The sequence below is a fragment of the Eulemur rufifrons genome, chromosome 17 (genome assembly GCF_041146395.1).
Source record: "Eulemur rufifrons isolate Redbay chromosome 17, OSU_ERuf_1, whole genome shotgun sequence".
Taxonomy (NCBI): domain Eukaryota; kingdom Metazoa; phylum Chordata; class Mammalia; order Primates; family Lemuridae; genus Eulemur; species Eulemur rufifrons.
This window is the reverse complement of record NC_090999.1, coordinates 93801055-93818512: the sequence shown is the minus strand read 5'-3', so window position 1 is coordinate 93818512 and position 17458 is coordinate 93801055. Positions and strand designations below refer to the sequence as shown.

Genomic DNA, 17458 nt, shown 5'->3' with positions numbered 1-17458 from the left:
ATTAATTCTGCTGAAATGTGGTTTGGAGAATGGATTGGTGTTGGAAAGGGAAGTGTCTGTTGTATAGCGTTGACATAAAAGGGCCAATTGAAATCTGTTTTAATGTCTGGGTATGTTTCTTTTTGGCAGTTGCTTCCTGGATGGTCTGTATGCCTATCTGATAATTTGCAAGTACATAAAATTAGAATATTCAGAAGTATAGATAAGAATAAACTGGATCATTTCAACCTACTCAAAGGCAGGGAAAAATGTTAGTAATATTGGAGCATCTAAGTTTTGGCGACAGAGTGCGGGGTCGGGGGGGGGGGGTAGTGGAGGGGTTGGCCTCAGAGCACACAGCGGGAAGCTGGTGGTAAAGAATGCACAGCTCCCACAGCTCCTCCCATCTACAAGTGCTGGGAAAATCTCATGGCTTGAAACTCATACTGATCAGCATGTCTCTTTGCCAGCTCTAAGTATGTACCCATTTTCTATATGCTAAAGTCCCTAAAAAGTCTCACGAAACACATGCACCCACACAAACACACACACACGAGTAACGATTGACTATATCCATTGATTATCAATCATTCCTAACTAAAGGCAGAATTTCTCAAAGAAGGTTAAGGCAGAACCCTGGGCCTCCATAAGACCTTGTGGGTCCTCTAAGACCTTTTCAAGAGGTATATGCAAGGTCAAAACTGTATCGACGTTTGTGTGAATGTGCTAAAACAACGGCAGTTAAAACTGACTAACAAATAAAGGCAATGGCACCAAACCTCAGTGTCAGTTATTTTACTTTTCACCACCACTCACTCCAAGAGGGAAAAATGCCAATTTCACTTAAAAATGTCCTAAATAAAGCAATAAATTTATTCATTTTGTTAAATGACTACTTAATATTCATTCATTCAATACCTAATGAATATTAAATGAATCTGAACACTTGAGTACATGCAGTTTTAATATTTTGTATAACAAAAGGAAGTATGAATAAAGCATTTCTGCTGCAGAATAAAATATGATGTTACCTCAGTGAAAATTATTGTGAAGTTGTTTGAGTTATAAGCTGAACTGCTTTTCATGAAGCACCATTTTTACTTGAAAGAATGTCTGAAAGATAAACCTTGTTTATTCAGACTTCAAAATCTGGCTGACACTTGCCCTAAAATGAACAAAGTGAGCTTGTCACTTCACAGAAACCACCTGATGGTAATTTTTTTGGTCAATGATAAAATTCAAGCATTTAAGTGAAAATTAGAATATTGGAAAACTTTTATCTGTCACCCAGAGCTTGACAGTTTCCCAACACTTAAAGTTGTTTCTGATAATACTGATGGTGATATTAACAAATATGATTTCTGTATATATTGTACCGTAAAATGTATCAACATTCACAAGATCTGCCTACCTCAGTGAACTAGTATTTTCAAACTGACCAATGACTGATGCTAAAAAGCCGTGCGTGGTTAAACCACCCGTTTAATGTGTGCGACGTGACACATGTAGACATGAGCGTGACAGAGGGTGACAGTTCGTGATGTGCTTTCAGACTCCTCCACAAACCTGTGAGACACCACCCCTGGGTGGACTTCCAAACAGTATTCACAATAACCTGAAAATATTTCTCTATTTTCCAACTCTATATTTCTGTAAGGCTAGATTTCCCTCTTACAGGTCAACCACAATAACATGTAGAAACATCTTACATGTAGAAGTAGCTATGTGATTCCAGCTCTCTTCTACAAGCTGGATATAAATAGATTTATAAAAATATAAAACAAAGCCATGTCCCCTATTTTTATTGTTTGGGGTAACAGTTAATTTTTGTAAAAATTATTAAAGCATGTTCTTCATGCTAACATTTGATGGGTTTATTAATGTGAATTTTAAATAAATTAAAATATTTTTAGAATTTCTTCATCTCAATTCTAATATGGAAACCATTGATAAATATAACCTTCATAAAAATATTTTTTGGATGGATATCCAGTAATTATCAAAAGTGTAAAGGAGTGTTAAGACCAAAAGATTAAGAATCACTGGCTTACAGCATATAGACAATTTAAACATCTACAGAATAGTTTCTAAAATTATTTATTTTTATTTTTTTCTTTTATAATATCTTCGGTTTACTTAGAACTAAAATTATTTTTTTAAAAAACTTGTGGTGTCATCATGACTATAACATTGATTCTCAGTGTCACAACATGTGTGAATGTTGAAAAATTGGTTTGTGTGACTAAGTGTAGCTGTAACATGTATAAACATACAATAATACTTTAAAAGTTTTCCTTGGAATTCCATTTCCAGCAGTGAGAAAATTCTGGTTGCAAATCACTTGTACATGTAAATGCTGGAGCAGAAATATCCCCCAAAAATATTTTTAAATGCATAGGACAGATGATATTAAAAGGAATGCAGATTGATAGCTGAATTCTCAAAAATGATGGCAGAGGACAGATCAACTAGATCTTTAATGTGCTGGGAAACAAACAAATATGTATTCTGAATACTGGGATTCTCACCTAAATCCAGAATTCTCACTTAAAATATCTTTAAAGACTTATGGTGAAATTAAGATATTTTCAGACTAACCAAAACTTAAGGGTTTGCTAAAAATAGACCTTTAATAAAGGAAATGCTAATAAATACTTCTTCAATTAGCAGGAAAGTAAGATCAGAAGAGAACTGGGTTGTAAGAAAGAAGATATAATAAAAACTAATAAAATAATAAATATCTGAATAAATTTAATTGAGTATTGACTGTAGAAAACCATGGTAACATCTTGTGGATTTTAAAAATTGAATAGAAAATTTAAAAATAGGAATAATCTACAATAACTGCAGGGTATACAGAGTATTCTAAAGACCTTATATTCCTCAGAGAAGAAAAAAGATTAACTTTGGACTTGGGTAAGTTATGTATACATGTTTAAATTTCTAGGGTAAACATGTCTTTAGTGCACATAGGATTTTCTTAGGTACATGCTTAAGAATGTAATTAATGGTCACAGGTTATACAAATGCCAGTTTTAGTAGATTCTGCCAAATTTTCCCAAAGTGGTTATATCAATTTATATTCCTTCTTGAAGTGGATAAATGTTTCCATAGATTCACATACTTCTCATCACCTGGTAATGTCAAATTTTAATTGTATCAATCTTATTGACACAAATCTCGTGATCCAAATGTTCATTTCTCCTATTACTAATGAAGTTGAGTATCTTTCTATTTTTTTTAAATGTACATGATGTATTCTCTTCTAAAAATGGCCTTAGGGTCTTTTGTCCTATTTGGCATGTCTATTGCCTTGTTTATTTCTTACTTGCTAACTTATAGAAGTTGTTTTTATGCTCTGAATTCTAATATCTTGTTGGTTATATGTGTTGCAAATACTATATATAACTAATTTCAAGATTCACATTATTTCACACTATGACATCTTAAAATCAAAAATGTCTTAAAATTAAATTTTGTCACATTTTTTAAATTTAATGGTTCATAAAATAATGGTATACCTTGAAATCAATGACAACTGAAGGCATTTTAAAATTCCATAAAATATGATATCGTTTCCCTGATAGAAGTTTGCTTTTTTCTCTATCATTATGATGTCCTTTGATATGCACAAATTTTAAATATTAATATAGTTGAATTGATCAAGTACTTCCTTTATGATTAGCATTTTTGTGTCTTCTTTAAGAATTCTGTCCGCCTCAAAAATGGACAACTGTTTTTCACATTTTCTTCTATTTTTACAAAGTTAAACCATATGATATCAACTTCAGCTTTTTCCTATATGAATAATCATTTTAACATCATTTATTGAACAGTGTTTTACCCAATGAAGTGCATTATACATCAGTTTCCAAATACATGGAACTGCATTTTCTTACTTACTACACACTATATCTTGATAACTGATAGAGTAGATTCCCCCTCTATTCTTCCTTCACCAGTGTCTAGGCAATTCTTAGGCCTGTTATTCTTCCATACAACATTTAGAATCAGCGTAACAAGTTCCTTCAAAACTCCTGTTAGAATTTTTATAGGATACATTCTACCAATACATCAGTCTTAGGGAAATGGACATCTGTATCACCATGAGTAGGGTTTATCTTTTCATTGACTTATATCTTCTTTATTGAATTGCAATATAGTCTATAATATTCTCCATATGTCTTGAATATTTGTCATTAGACATATTCCAAAGCACTTTATTTTTTACATATATTAAATAGAATTTTAATTAAATTTTTCACTGCCTATCACTGGTATATAAAAACCAATTGGTTATTGTATATTGATTTGTCGTCTAACCACCTTCCTACACTCCCCTATTCTCCTAACTTAATTTCATAATGTCTGAGTTTTTTTCTTTACATAGACAATCTTACTCTCTTTATTGCAAGTCCTAAAATTTCCAGTACATTGTTGAATAGAAGTAGTGATAGCAGAATCTTTACCTTGGTTCTGATTTTAAAAGGAATGCTTTTAATGCTTCATTCTTTAAAAAATGATATTTATGGATCTTTATGTAAATAATTTCTACTGGTCAGTAAAGTTCCTACTTGTTCCTACTTTTCTACGAGTTTTCCTATCATGAATGTGTTTTTAACTTTATGAAAGGCATTTTCTTTATCAAAAGTAGATGATCACATGGTTTCTATCTTTAATTGGAATATACAGTTAAATTTTAAGATGTTCTAATGTTAAACTATCCTTGCATTTCTGGAATAAATCTGGAATAAAATAATCCGAATTGGTTATTTAAAAAATACATTGTGGGAAACTATCTGCTAATATTTGGTTTTGATTTTTTTTTTTTTCATTTCTTTCCTAAGAAAGAATGGTTTATCATCTTTTTCTTACACTGTCCTCTTAGGCTTTGGAAAGAAATTTATATAGTTTTAATTTTCCTTTTTTCTATTCTCTAAAATAGTTTGTATAATAATATTGGAACGATCCATTCTTTGGAATTTTAGTAGAAATTAACTTTAAAATCATCAGATCCTAGTATTTTCTTGGGATGATTTCAATGAATTGCTTCAATTTATTTAATTGCAAAGGGATGATATAGACTTTTGGGGGGATTTAGTCTTTCAGCTAGTGATGATCAACTATAATAATCATGTGTGTTAGCACAGCCTGAGTTTGTTAGTTTACATATATTTAGATATCATGGTACTAATTTTATATTTTTTTATCTAATCTCAAGCTTTTCTCCAGTTTTCAAAATTAACGAAAGAGCCAGAATTGTCATCCCACAGTCTAAAGATTCAAGAGCATCAGGTTCTTTATTTCTTCTCTATAAATGTTGCGGGGAGGGGGGGTTATTTATTAGAAAGCACAATGGTTTTCCACGGCTGCTGTGAAAATGATCGCAAATTTAGCGGCTTAAAGCATCCAAATTTATTCTCTTGCAGTACTCTAGGTTAGAAGTTTGACGTGGACTTCACCGGATAAAATCAAGGTGTCGGCAGGGCTCTCAATGTTCCCTTCTGGAGGCTCTAGGGAAGATTCTAATTTCCTTGCTTTTTCCATATTCTAGAGACTACTCATACTTCTTCATTAGGGTCCCCCTCCTCCTTCTTTGAAGCAGCCATGGTGAATTGAATCCTTCTCACACTGCATCTCTCTGTGCCTTTCTTCGGTAGTCCCATCTCCCTTTGACTCAGAACTTTTCTGCCTCCCTCTACTGCTTTTAAGAACTCTTGTGAGAACATCGGGCATACCGGGATAGTCCAAGATAATCTTCCTATATTAAGTGAGGCCAGTTAATTGGCAGCCTTAATTCTATCTACAACCTTAATTCCTCTTTGTTTTCTAACCTAACATATTCACATGTTCCAGGAATTAGGCCAAGTACATTTGAGGAGACCATTATTCTGCCTACCACAGAAAGTAAGGCAACTTCACTAGCAGTATCAGCAAATAGATAGTTGTCACTTGCATAATGAATTATACTTTATTTCTTCTGAAATTTAAGTATACCACCATAGTTCATCCAATCTAAGATTTAAAAAACTTTGAATTAAACTATGATACAATTCTATTAAGCCATTAATTGCAAAATGAATCCAAATTTCAGAGATCTTAAAAGGTGAACACATACATATTTTAAAATTGATGTCTTATGGATTAAAACATTCAATAATGTTGTTTTCTTCCAATGTTATATCTATCTACCAACCTACAAAATCATCTACCTAACTAAATAAACAGTGTGCGATTGAGGGAGTGGTAAAGTGGTCTTTACTTTTTACCTTTTAAGTAGCTTTTCAAATATAAGCTTAATAAATAACTACAATTTATCAAATGAAGCACTTATTTAAAATATTCTATAACATTTATCTAGATCAGCTCATTTAAAATGCACAAACCTTTTGACTTAGCAAATGAACAAAATATCTTGTTTTAAAGTTAAAATATTAGTAAATAAAAGTTATTTCCAAGTTTATATTTGCCGTTTCCAATGTTATTCTATAACTTCGTTCAAAGATAATTTCCTCACATTCAGTTTTCTGGTTCTATTTTCATCCACTGTAAAGGCGGCATGTTATAAAGGAAAGCTGACTCTACGTGCAGTTGAGGACACGAGGCAGAGTCCAGCACGGCCATGCACTAGCAGTGACGCCGGGCTAACGTGCGGCCTTTGTGCCCAGAGTGAGAGGAGGTGACAGCAACCCGCGCACACTGAGTGCCAGTTAACAGCTAGGGGCTTTGGGCTTTGCTGCTGTCACCGTTTACAGCATTCCTTGGCATAGACAACGAAGCCTCTGTCTTAAAGGTGAGGAGTCCAAGCTTTTGAGGTATTAAATGATGTGCCCACCTTCACACAGGTAATAAACAACAGGCCCTGATTTAAATCTAGATGTCTGAGTTCAAAATTCATGATCCATTCATTCTATTTCAGAGTTTTCATCATCTGTAAAATAATAATGATAATAAAAAACTAGAGAGTTCAGACTTTGAGAGAAATAAATGAGATAATGTTCATGAAAGTACTGTTTGAATTATCATGCAAAGCATAAACGTTTTAAATGCATTGCTTTTAAAATACAGGCATCTGTCTCCATTTATAACTCACATGAGTAATATAAATTCAAAGCCTGTAAGTGCTGTACTGTACCTAGGGCAGCAGGGAAAACTGTCTCAAAGTTATCATTAACCTCATTTATAAAAACTAATAATTACTAAATTCACTTTTTTCCTTTCTCTTTCCTCTCTCAGTTTTTTTGTTATAGTATTCCAAGTGAAATGGTCTGACTTCACATCAGTTATAGATGAAAGAGGAAAAAAGTTACACACTAATTTAAGAAAAACATCTGACAAAAAATATATGCCTTCGTATTATGTAGGGAGATTGCAAATGTGTATAAATAAACATTATTGATTAATCTGAACACTAAGTCTCTTTTGCTTTGTTATACTAGAGATTAATAGCTATTAAGATGACTGAAAGCCAAATACGCCTTCATTTAATTTTTTTAGCAAGTCACAGAGCAGTTTACTTGCACTTTCTTTCAATAACGGTAGAGACATTATTAATGTTGCCTCATATTCTTCTTTTTTTAACAAATGAATAGATGAGCATCGGGGAAGATTTCTATGCCTTCGGCTACGAGTAACATAAAAGCCTCAAACTGCCTTAAATAATAGGAACATACTGGCTCACATATCCAGAAACCCAAACATTATTCGGGGCCCCAGGGCTGGAGTTTGCAGTGATCCAACAATGTCATCCAGGAGGAAGGCACCTTCCACTTCTGCAGTTTATGAGTCAGACTCACCCCAAGGCTGGTTTCCTTTGTGATTATAGTTATCAGGGTTGCACTCTTCCTTCCTTGCATCCAGTGAGGACATACATGAATGAACTCTGACCATCGAAAATGCTCCTTTTCTCAGCTTGATGAGGCCAACATAGGAAACAGATCATACACCCCAACCAGGGCAATGCCATGCACTGACGGGCTTAGGCCTGAGGTCCTGAAATGATCCCCTTCGTAGGCCTAACTAATCAACGGCCCATCCCTGGAGCGCTGTCCTTCCCTGCCATGGCGCTGCAGCTGCACAGTGGTAGATGCGTGGACGACGGGGTGGCCATCACAGCGTCTGCTTCTCACTAATGTCTTCACAAATCTCATCAATCTCTCGGTTTTCACAGGGGATTGGTTCTGGGACTCCTTGTGGATACCAACAATGGTTGATGTTCAAGTTCTTTATATACAATGGTGTGATATTTGCATATTTGCATATATTCTGTGCACATTCCCCTATATACTTTAAATTATCTCTAGGTAACTTATAATACCTAGCATTTATACCTAGTGTTTACAATATAAATACTATGTAAAGAGCTGTTATACTGTATTCTTTTTTAATTTGTATTGTTGTTGTATTGTTATTTTTGTTTTTAATTTTTAATTTTTAAATTTTTTAGCAGAGACTATAGACGTACACCACCATGCCTGGTTAGTTTTTTTCAATTTTTTTAGAGACGAGGTCTTACTGTGTTGTCCAGGCTAGTCTCAAATTCTTGGGCTCTAGTGAGCCTCCCACCTCAGCCTCCAGAGGAGCTGGTATTTTTAGTATTTTCCATCCTCAGTTGGTTGAATTCAGGGACCTGGAACTCGTGGACATGGAGGGCCAGCTATGTCTGACTCTAGACGGGGGCATGACCGGTGTGACAAGGGGGTTTTGCAGAGTTTGGGAGAAAGAGATTACTCTGACTTGGTTGTTGTGTGTCTTGAAGGAATATTTCAGATTTTTATTCTGCTCAAGACCACATAGGAAAAAGACCTTTATCTATATTTGGGCTGGGAAAAAGAACTGTAATAAGATACAGAGGGTAGAACTAGGCTTTAGACACCAAGCAGAGGTGACCGCAAGAAGCAAAGGATTCAGAAACACATTCAGGAGGGCGTGGGGCTTTCCAAACCCTGTGCCGTCGTATTTAAAACTGACCTTTGTGACTATCTAATGGACAGGACAACGGCGCTGAGAACGGATTTTGCCACTTTCCTGCCAAACCTTACCCGCTCTGATTGTCAGAACACACTGGGGCACTTACTTATTCAAATGTGCTTTCAATTAGAAAATAAGTTTTATGGATACTGTATATCCCACATATATATGCTATTTTCAGTTTGCAGATTTAGCAAGATGTGACACAAAGTCATAATGAAAGGAGAGGCCGGTTCTCCCCGCAGCAGTGTCTGCGCGCTGCGCGCAGAGCGGCCCCGCGGCGGGAAGGCCATTGCGCCCGAGCGAGGCGGGACGGCGACCTGCCCCGTTAAAGAAGGCTTTGGGGGCAACACAGCTGCTCAAGCAGAAGAAAAGGTAATTATTCAGAGACAAGCTTTACTGGTAATCAAGAGCGTCCAGGGCTAGGGAGATGAATATATCAAGTTTTAATGTCCGGAGATTCACGCAGGAAGAACAGAACAAGGAGGAGCAGGCCAGAGAGTTCGCCCTGGGAGGGCCACCCCGCGCCACTCGGCTCGTCCTTCCGCGTCCCGGTCGCTTCATGCGACAGTCCCTTCCGAGCAAATGTTCCCCGGATTCCACCAGCACCCGCTTTACACTATTATAACTAGTCGCACTTGTTATCTAAGATTTTAAACAAACATATGAGGAGGCTGATGAAAACTTAAGTTAATGGAACTAGTTGGAATTATTTTTGAAATGCCCCTAACCTTAAATTCCGATACTATCTCTTTTACTTATTGTTCACCTTACAAAGAACAAATGACACCCCAAAAATGGTTATGTTAAACTGCTTCTCTCCCTATAGAAATGAGCCCCACATGCTATGCTAAACTAAGATACCGTCTTAAATATGCCTTACCAACAACACCTTTTTACATACACCTACATGACTTAATATTAAATATATACATAAAATATTTGGTAATATTTGGATAGGTAAATTTATATTTATATAGATGCATTTTTTAAGATATATAAGCATATATGTGACATTCTTTCAAAATTAGAAAGATTTGATTGGCTATATGGTTACATTTTAGGGATTTTAGATATGCAATACAAATGTGGAAAATTTGCTACTTTATGTACAAGAAATCCTCACAAGTTGGGCAAAACTATTTTGACAGAATCTGAGAAGAACTTCAAGCATGCATAACTCAAAAACAAATCAGGTATAGTACAAAATAGTCAATAAAAATATCATTAACAAATTTTATCTTGAGTTACCAGTAATACTAAAATTTTTTTGAACCCACGTATCTCTCAGAAAACAATAAAACAACTGATGATAGGCCCAGTGCATGACTTAAAAATTATCCCCAATACATAGTTTATACATGTCTCTAAGCTATTTCATTAATAACTGAAGTATTGACAAATGATTAAACATATAGGTAAAAAACAAGTATCCCTGACAATTAAAAAATATTCCGTTAAAACCAGTGTAACAATTTCCTATATCAAAACAAGTGTTGTGTTCAAGTCTCCAGAAGTCCCCAAAGTGTAGAAATTTTTGCATACACTTACCAACGGTGTCACACGGCTCATCTTTGTGTACACAGAAATCTTTCCTTGAAAGAAAAACAGAAAATCAAAGTAAAGATAAATTCTTTTGCACAAATAATAGATATCATGTGACTCATTTTAATAGTTATATGATAAACTGAATCACAGTTTTGTGTCGAAAAAGCTAATAAAACTAAGAATAATATTAACTAATTTTTAATTCTAAGACAATGGAAGATTAAATGTTATGGTATATTTATATATGATATAATCCTTAGATACTGCTGTCCCATTTCATAGATAATATTTCAAAAATAAAATCCCATCTTGTTCTGAATTTTATAGGATTTCATTGTTTTATTCCAAAAAATAGTATCTGGTGTTGGGATAAAAATTTCCATATGAAAAAATATTGGACGATCTCTACTTCATGGAACACAGACATAATTTCCAGATTGAAGATTTAAACATAGGAAATACAATTTAAAATAATATAAATATAATTAAAAGAATATAAATTATATAAAATGATAGAAAATTTTATATCATAAGATTGACAAAAATTTTAATCGACTGATAATCATTTTAATAAGGGTATGAGGAAGTTAGTATTATTACATAAATGGGATCTAACTATGAATAATATTCTGTAATTTTTGCTCTTTATTTGACCACCAAATCTTAGTGAGCATTCCTAAGAATACTTCCTTCTTGTTACCAATTATTTAGGATTCCATAGAACATAATTTAAGAGAATTTAATAACTGAGAGTTATGAAATTTGTAGGCAGACTATAAGAAAGCAAAATTTTTATCTATTTCCTACGAGCTACATGATCTTAGGCAACTTACTTCCTGTGCCTCAGTCACTGCATCTAAAAAATAGAGGTAATCAATATCTACAACACAGGGTAAATTATGTAACACATATAAAACATTAAAAACATAGGTTCATTGTGAAGGTCACATGAGTTAACACATATAAGGCATTTAAAACAATGCCAAGCACAAAGTAACTATCAAAAGTTAGCCTTGATGTTTTGTTGGGTTTTTTTGTTGCTGTTATTGTTGCTGCTACTATTGTATCACAATATTAGCAATTTTCTATTGATAGGGTTTTAGGTTCTATATCACTTTTACTATTACAAATGATACTGAAATTGGTTTTTTTGTGGGTGTGAATGAGAAATGAAAAACTATCTTTTTTTAAAAAAAATTCTTCTCTCAGTTATAGGATCTGGATGCCATATCTAAATGAAAAATATAACTTTAAAAATTAAGCACATACTTCTGCTGATGCACCAATGAGATCCACATTGATAACTGTATTATAATGATTAGTTTTCAGTTCACATCTTGCCTGGCTCATCAGCAGCATTTGTGATTTGGCACCTAGACATAGGTTTGTAAATGTTCCCTGGATGTTTGAAAAGGATACTCTGTTTGGAGCAGAGTTCTATGAATGCTCATTAGATTTAGCTATTACAAGTTTTGATATACAATTCTTCAGTGGAATGACCAATTTTGGATTGATTTTTATGTGTTACTAAGGAAGGACTGTTAAAATTCCATTGTGATTCTAAAGTTTTTTATGTTTCTTTATGATTCTACTTTTTGCTTTGTTTCTTTAAAAGCTAAGTTATTAAGTACCTAACTGTAAGTTTTTAGAAATTATTTTGAATTATTGTTTTCATTATTGTGTAAAAACCATAGTTATCACTTATGTACTCATTTTTAAAGTTGACTGTGCATGATACTAAATACTAATATATTAGTAATACATTAGTATTTGCTTGGCATATCTTTTTCCTTTGTTTTACTTTCAGCTTTCATTTTCTCTGAGTCTCTTATAAATAGCATATGGTTTAAATTTTAAAAGCTAGTTATATAATATCTTTATAAGTGAATTTAATCCTTTTCAATTTTATTATTGACATATTTGGACTTTTCTATTATCTTATTTCTATTTACCAAGTTATATTTCTTTGTTCTTTTCCTCTTTTTCTTTCTTCCTATCAGTTTTATTTTCATCTCCCTTTTTTATGCTATTGCTTTGAAAGTAACATTAAATTGTGTTTGATGTATTATTACCTTTACATTTTAAAGTACAGTGTACTGGTTCTCTATTGCTGTGGTAAAAATTCCATAAAACAACACAAATTTATTAACGTACAGTCTGAAGGCCAGAAGCCTGAAATGGGTTTTCCCAGGCTAAAATCAGTATGTTTGTACTACTGTGTCCAGGAAGCTCTAAGAGGGAATCTGTTTCCAGGTTCTAGAGGCTGCGAATTTCTTGACTCGAGTCCCTCTCTATTTTCAAGGTCAGCTATTACATCACTCCGACCTTTGCTTCCATCATTTTCTCTGACTCTTTTGCCTCCCTCTTTCACACCTGGATAATCTCCCCACCTCAAAATCTTTAACATAATCACATCTTCACAGTCTTTTCTGTCATGTAAGACAACATATGCACAGGTTCTGGAGACCAGACTCTTTGTCTTTAAGATCATGGACATCTTTGGGGGAACATTATTCTGTCTACCATATATCCTTTAAATGAGTGAAGCTAAAAATTGCCTTTAGCCTCCTCCTGAAAAAGGCAAGGACATAAAATGCTTAATCCAATCTCTCCTTTTAATCTTTCATGTTTTTTTATCTGATATTATACTTACATATTGATTTTTTTAAACTCAGGTTAGACAGTTTTTTAAAACCATCATTGCATATTTAGCACTTTGCCTATATATTTACCAATTTCTTTTCTCAGTTATGTCTTATAGCTTTACTTTCTAGAGAGTTCATTATTCTTTTCCTTCAGGTACATCTTTCAATATCTCCTTCAGTGAGGATGTGTGAATAGCAAACTCTTCCAATCTTTTTTGCCTTTATTTTCATTATTTTGCATTTATTCAAGATAGAACAGTAGCTGAATATAGAATGTTAGGTTGACATTCAGCACGTTGAAGATATTATTTCATTTTATCCTAGCATTCATAAATATTGATTAGAAGTCTGTAATCATATTTTTTGCTTTTTTATGCATTTGGCTTCTAGTTCATTTTAATATTTCTTTTTGTATTTACAGTTCCATAGTCCCACCAAGATATGTCTAGGCATCAATATGGTTTTTATTTATCTTCTTTGGCCCTCGGTATATTTTTCAATTTGAAGATCCAGGAACATGTAAAACATCTTACCATTATCTATTTAGTTAATCTCTCTGACATTCTAGCTATTCTCTTCTCCTAGAACTCCTTTAGGAATATGCTGGTTCTCTTCATTTTGATGTCTGTAACTCTCAAAAACTTTTTTGTATTTCCATCTCTGAACAACTCTATGCAGCCTTCTGGGAGAACCCTTCAGATCTATCCTTCAATTTACTAATGCTCTTTTCAGCTGGATCTAATCTGCTCTTCAACTTAGACATTGAGATTTCAAGCATAAGTACCATATTTCTTTTCTAGTACTTTTATTTTCCTCAATTTTCAAATCAACTGTTCTTTTTCCCAAAAACATCTTATTGCCATATTTTGAATTTTTGGTTGTTTTTAATCATGTGAACATGCTTATTTTATGATCCCTCTCAATATTTTTTAAAAATTATTATTCTTTATCGCACCTCTGGGTTCTCCCAATTAAAGATCTTGTCATTGTGCATTTTGGAATTCCATTATGAACTCAGTCAGTGGTACTTCAGTTGTGCTTGCCTCGTGTGGGGTCAGCTGAGAGAGGATCCCCCCAGCGCGGTGGCACCTCCGCTCTCACCACGTGCTTCAACTTGGGAATCAGATTCACGGTGAGGAATACGCAGGGGAACCGTTTTCCCAGCTGGGGCCATGAAGACACAGAAGGCTTCCTGCCGACAACCTGTGCTTGCTGGCAGAGCGCTGGCCCATTCACACTTCCTAAGTATTTACGAGTTCCAGCTGTGTGTGACCACTGAGCCCCCGCTTCGCACAGCCTCACTGAAACTCAAGAACCCGCATTTTTCAGTTCAGCAAACTCCCTCAGGGAAGCTGCCACGTTGCCCAGATGCTCAGCGCACTTGCTGCCAAAGCTCGCTGTGTTTTTGGCTCATCTGTGCATGTAAAAGGATGTTTATTATGTTTTTCTACAGTTTATAGATGTCTATAATGGAAACATTTTCTAATTTTATCTAGTCAGCCAGATTATCACATAATTAAAAGAACTGAACTCAATCTGTGACCTACCATATAAGAATTAAGTGTAGTAAAATGATAGATTTGTTTATTGTTAACATTGGATTTTAATATGCATGGAAACAAGCCACATAGGCCTTATTTTATTATTACATTTTTACATCATGCAGTTACTTTTACCAAACTCTTTAAAAGACGCATAAATGCCTCAATAAGATGTTTACATTGACCTCAGATGCTATTTAATGTTTGTTCAAAAAAATCTTTCTACAATTGGAGATTATGTTAGTTATAAATTATTATAAAAATTAATGATTGCTACTATATTGTTATTTTTCTTCCAAAAGCTTAAACAGAGAAAACATATATGTATGAGTCTAGCCACGAGTATACATGAGCTAAGGAATGAAGTATTTTAATATCAACAATGAATTATTAAAATTGTTCTCTATTTCTTCTGGCTAATTTCTGACAGAGACGATTCTCTAAAACATATAGAATCTACTCAATTACAAGAGTAATGGGAAGAAGGGTAGAGTTGGAATAGAGACGATAAAACATAACCATCAATAATATCTTTTTAATACAAGGCACAAAATGGACTTAGTATAAAATTAATTTGTTTAAGTTACACCCAATATATAGGAATACACCTACCATTCTGCAGTTATAAATAGCAAAAATAATTCAAGTATGTATCACATGAATTGCTTCATAAAGAATCACTGGAAAAATTATTATTCCTGTGGGTCTCTTAGCTGAGAACACTTCTCCAATATTTCCTTAGGACTTAAGTAAGGCAGGAATTCAGACCCTCTTGCATGTTATCCCTCCTCCCTTCTTTTCCTCCCTCAATTAACTCTACCCTCAAATACTTGGCTTTGGTTTGTTTTAGTGGCCATGCCTTCCCCTGCCTCTGTTTGATTTACAATGCATGCCAGAGATACTTTTGCTGGATAGGGGGCCCATGACCCACTACAGCCCCTCTCATCAGACTGGGGAGGCAGCGGGTCACCCCCAAAACACAGTAGAGGCAACATAGTGTTACAATGTGCTGTCTTCTGATTACTGTGTATTTCCAAGTAGTAAGAACAGTATAACATGTTTTCATTCGTTTGTACAAATTTTAATATTTTACTCCAACATACTACCATTTTTTATTCTGGTAAATCTATAAACTAGTTAACCCATTCTTGATACTTGAACATTGGCTGTTACCGCTTGATACATTAATCTTTAATTGATTTTTATATATGGAAAACATAATCCTATCAAAATTGCTTGCATATGCCTTAAAAGTCTACTGGTCCAACTAAATGGATATTGCAAAGTGGATGCATTTTTTGTTAATTATTAAAAATTAAATAGCAAAGAAAATAAATTTTGATGAACTAAATAATTAGATTGTCTACCAGCATTGAGAGTTTTAATATCTATGCCTTTTGTTTTAGTAAATAAGAAGATCATTTTGAAAATGCGCCAAAATTAGAAGAACTCTAGATAAATGAGGGAAGACACATTGAAACTGTATCCTCTAAAACATAACCAATCTAGCTACCGTACCATGAAGTTCTTCCAAAGTAAACTAGTAGTCAGCATCACCTTCAATATACAGGATATGAAACTATAAACGTCAAGTGGCTCCTCCACACCTGACAATCCTAACTGAAGTAAACCCTACACCCCCACCGCATCTCTCTAGTGGGAAACCACCTTCCTTTGCATTAGCTCTTCTGGTATATTTTCTGACTACAATACTAGAGTATGCTAGTCATCAACTTCCAGCCATAAAGTTTGCCCCCCAGACTGAAGCCCACTTTTCAGAGGATGCAAAGTGGAAAATATACTAAGAAAATGTGAATGGCCTGGAGTCCTCCAAACCCAGTGGATGGGATCACTGGAGCTTCCGTCCTCACTGTCTTTCCTGCAGCCTGGTTCCTCAGGTATTCCTTTGATTCTGAGAAATACACAGAAGCTTTCCCACTTATTACAATAAACCAAAGAAGTCATCTCTTCTGGGGCTCTACTCAGGCAAAGTTGGTCTCTGTGGCTAAAAATCAATGCCAAATTGTAAAGGAAAGTATATTCCACTGGTGGTTTAATGTATTCAGAGTCTGAATATGACTATAGATGAAGAGGAATGGAAAAGGCTTTCTGGCATTTTTATTATAAGTAAATGACAAAATATATTTAGCATCTCTATGCATAGAAAACTATAGAAATAAAATTTTTCACAGGGACACCACGCCTGGTTGTATAGGTTGCACACTGCATAATTCTAGGGGCACATTTACATACACAATAATGTAAATGGTTCCCTCTACTGTTGTGTAGAGCACAACCTATACAATTGGATATGGTGGGATTCATTAAGTGCCTCACACATGCCAAGCATTAGCTAAGGGGAAGGACACAAATGTAAATAAAATAGGCTTCTACTCTGAAGGCACAGAGGAGGATGACACACATCACATCACCTCTGTAATGTGATAAGGGCCCCAGGAGCAGTGAGAAAGAAGTCTGGGGAATTGAATTAAATAATGGATGTCCTATTTTTCAACTGCCATTGCCAGTTGAGAAAGAAACACCCAAAACAGATGATATTGAATAATATGGCAATGCAGAAAGTTAAAGAACCACATAAAATCAAATCTTCACCTTAGAGCCAAGAATCACTAAGTGTAAAGTATATTCAGATGTAGGGGGAAAGGGATTTTGTGTGTGTTTTCTAAATATACAATACATCATCTCATGATGCATGAGGCTGCAACAGGACTATTTGATTTACATAAAGTGAAACCAGGGACTTCATCTGTAACC

The 17458-nt window shown here is 34.4% G+C and overlaps 1 protein-coding gene across 1 annotated transcript in view; it reads right to left on the bottom strand.

Annotated features, from left to right (window-relative positions):
• ADAMTS19 (ADAM metallopeptidase with thrombospondin type 1 motif 19) overlaps window positions 1–17458 on the bottom strand; it is a 223565-nt gene that overhangs the window by 142138 nt on the left and 63969 nt on the right. Inside the window, exon 7 of the mRNA XM_069492515.1 lies at window positions 10501–10544. Coding sequence (XP_069348616.1) covers window positions 10501–10544 — 44 coding nt within the window. The remainder of the gene's footprint in view (window positions 1–10500; window positions 10545–17458) is intronic.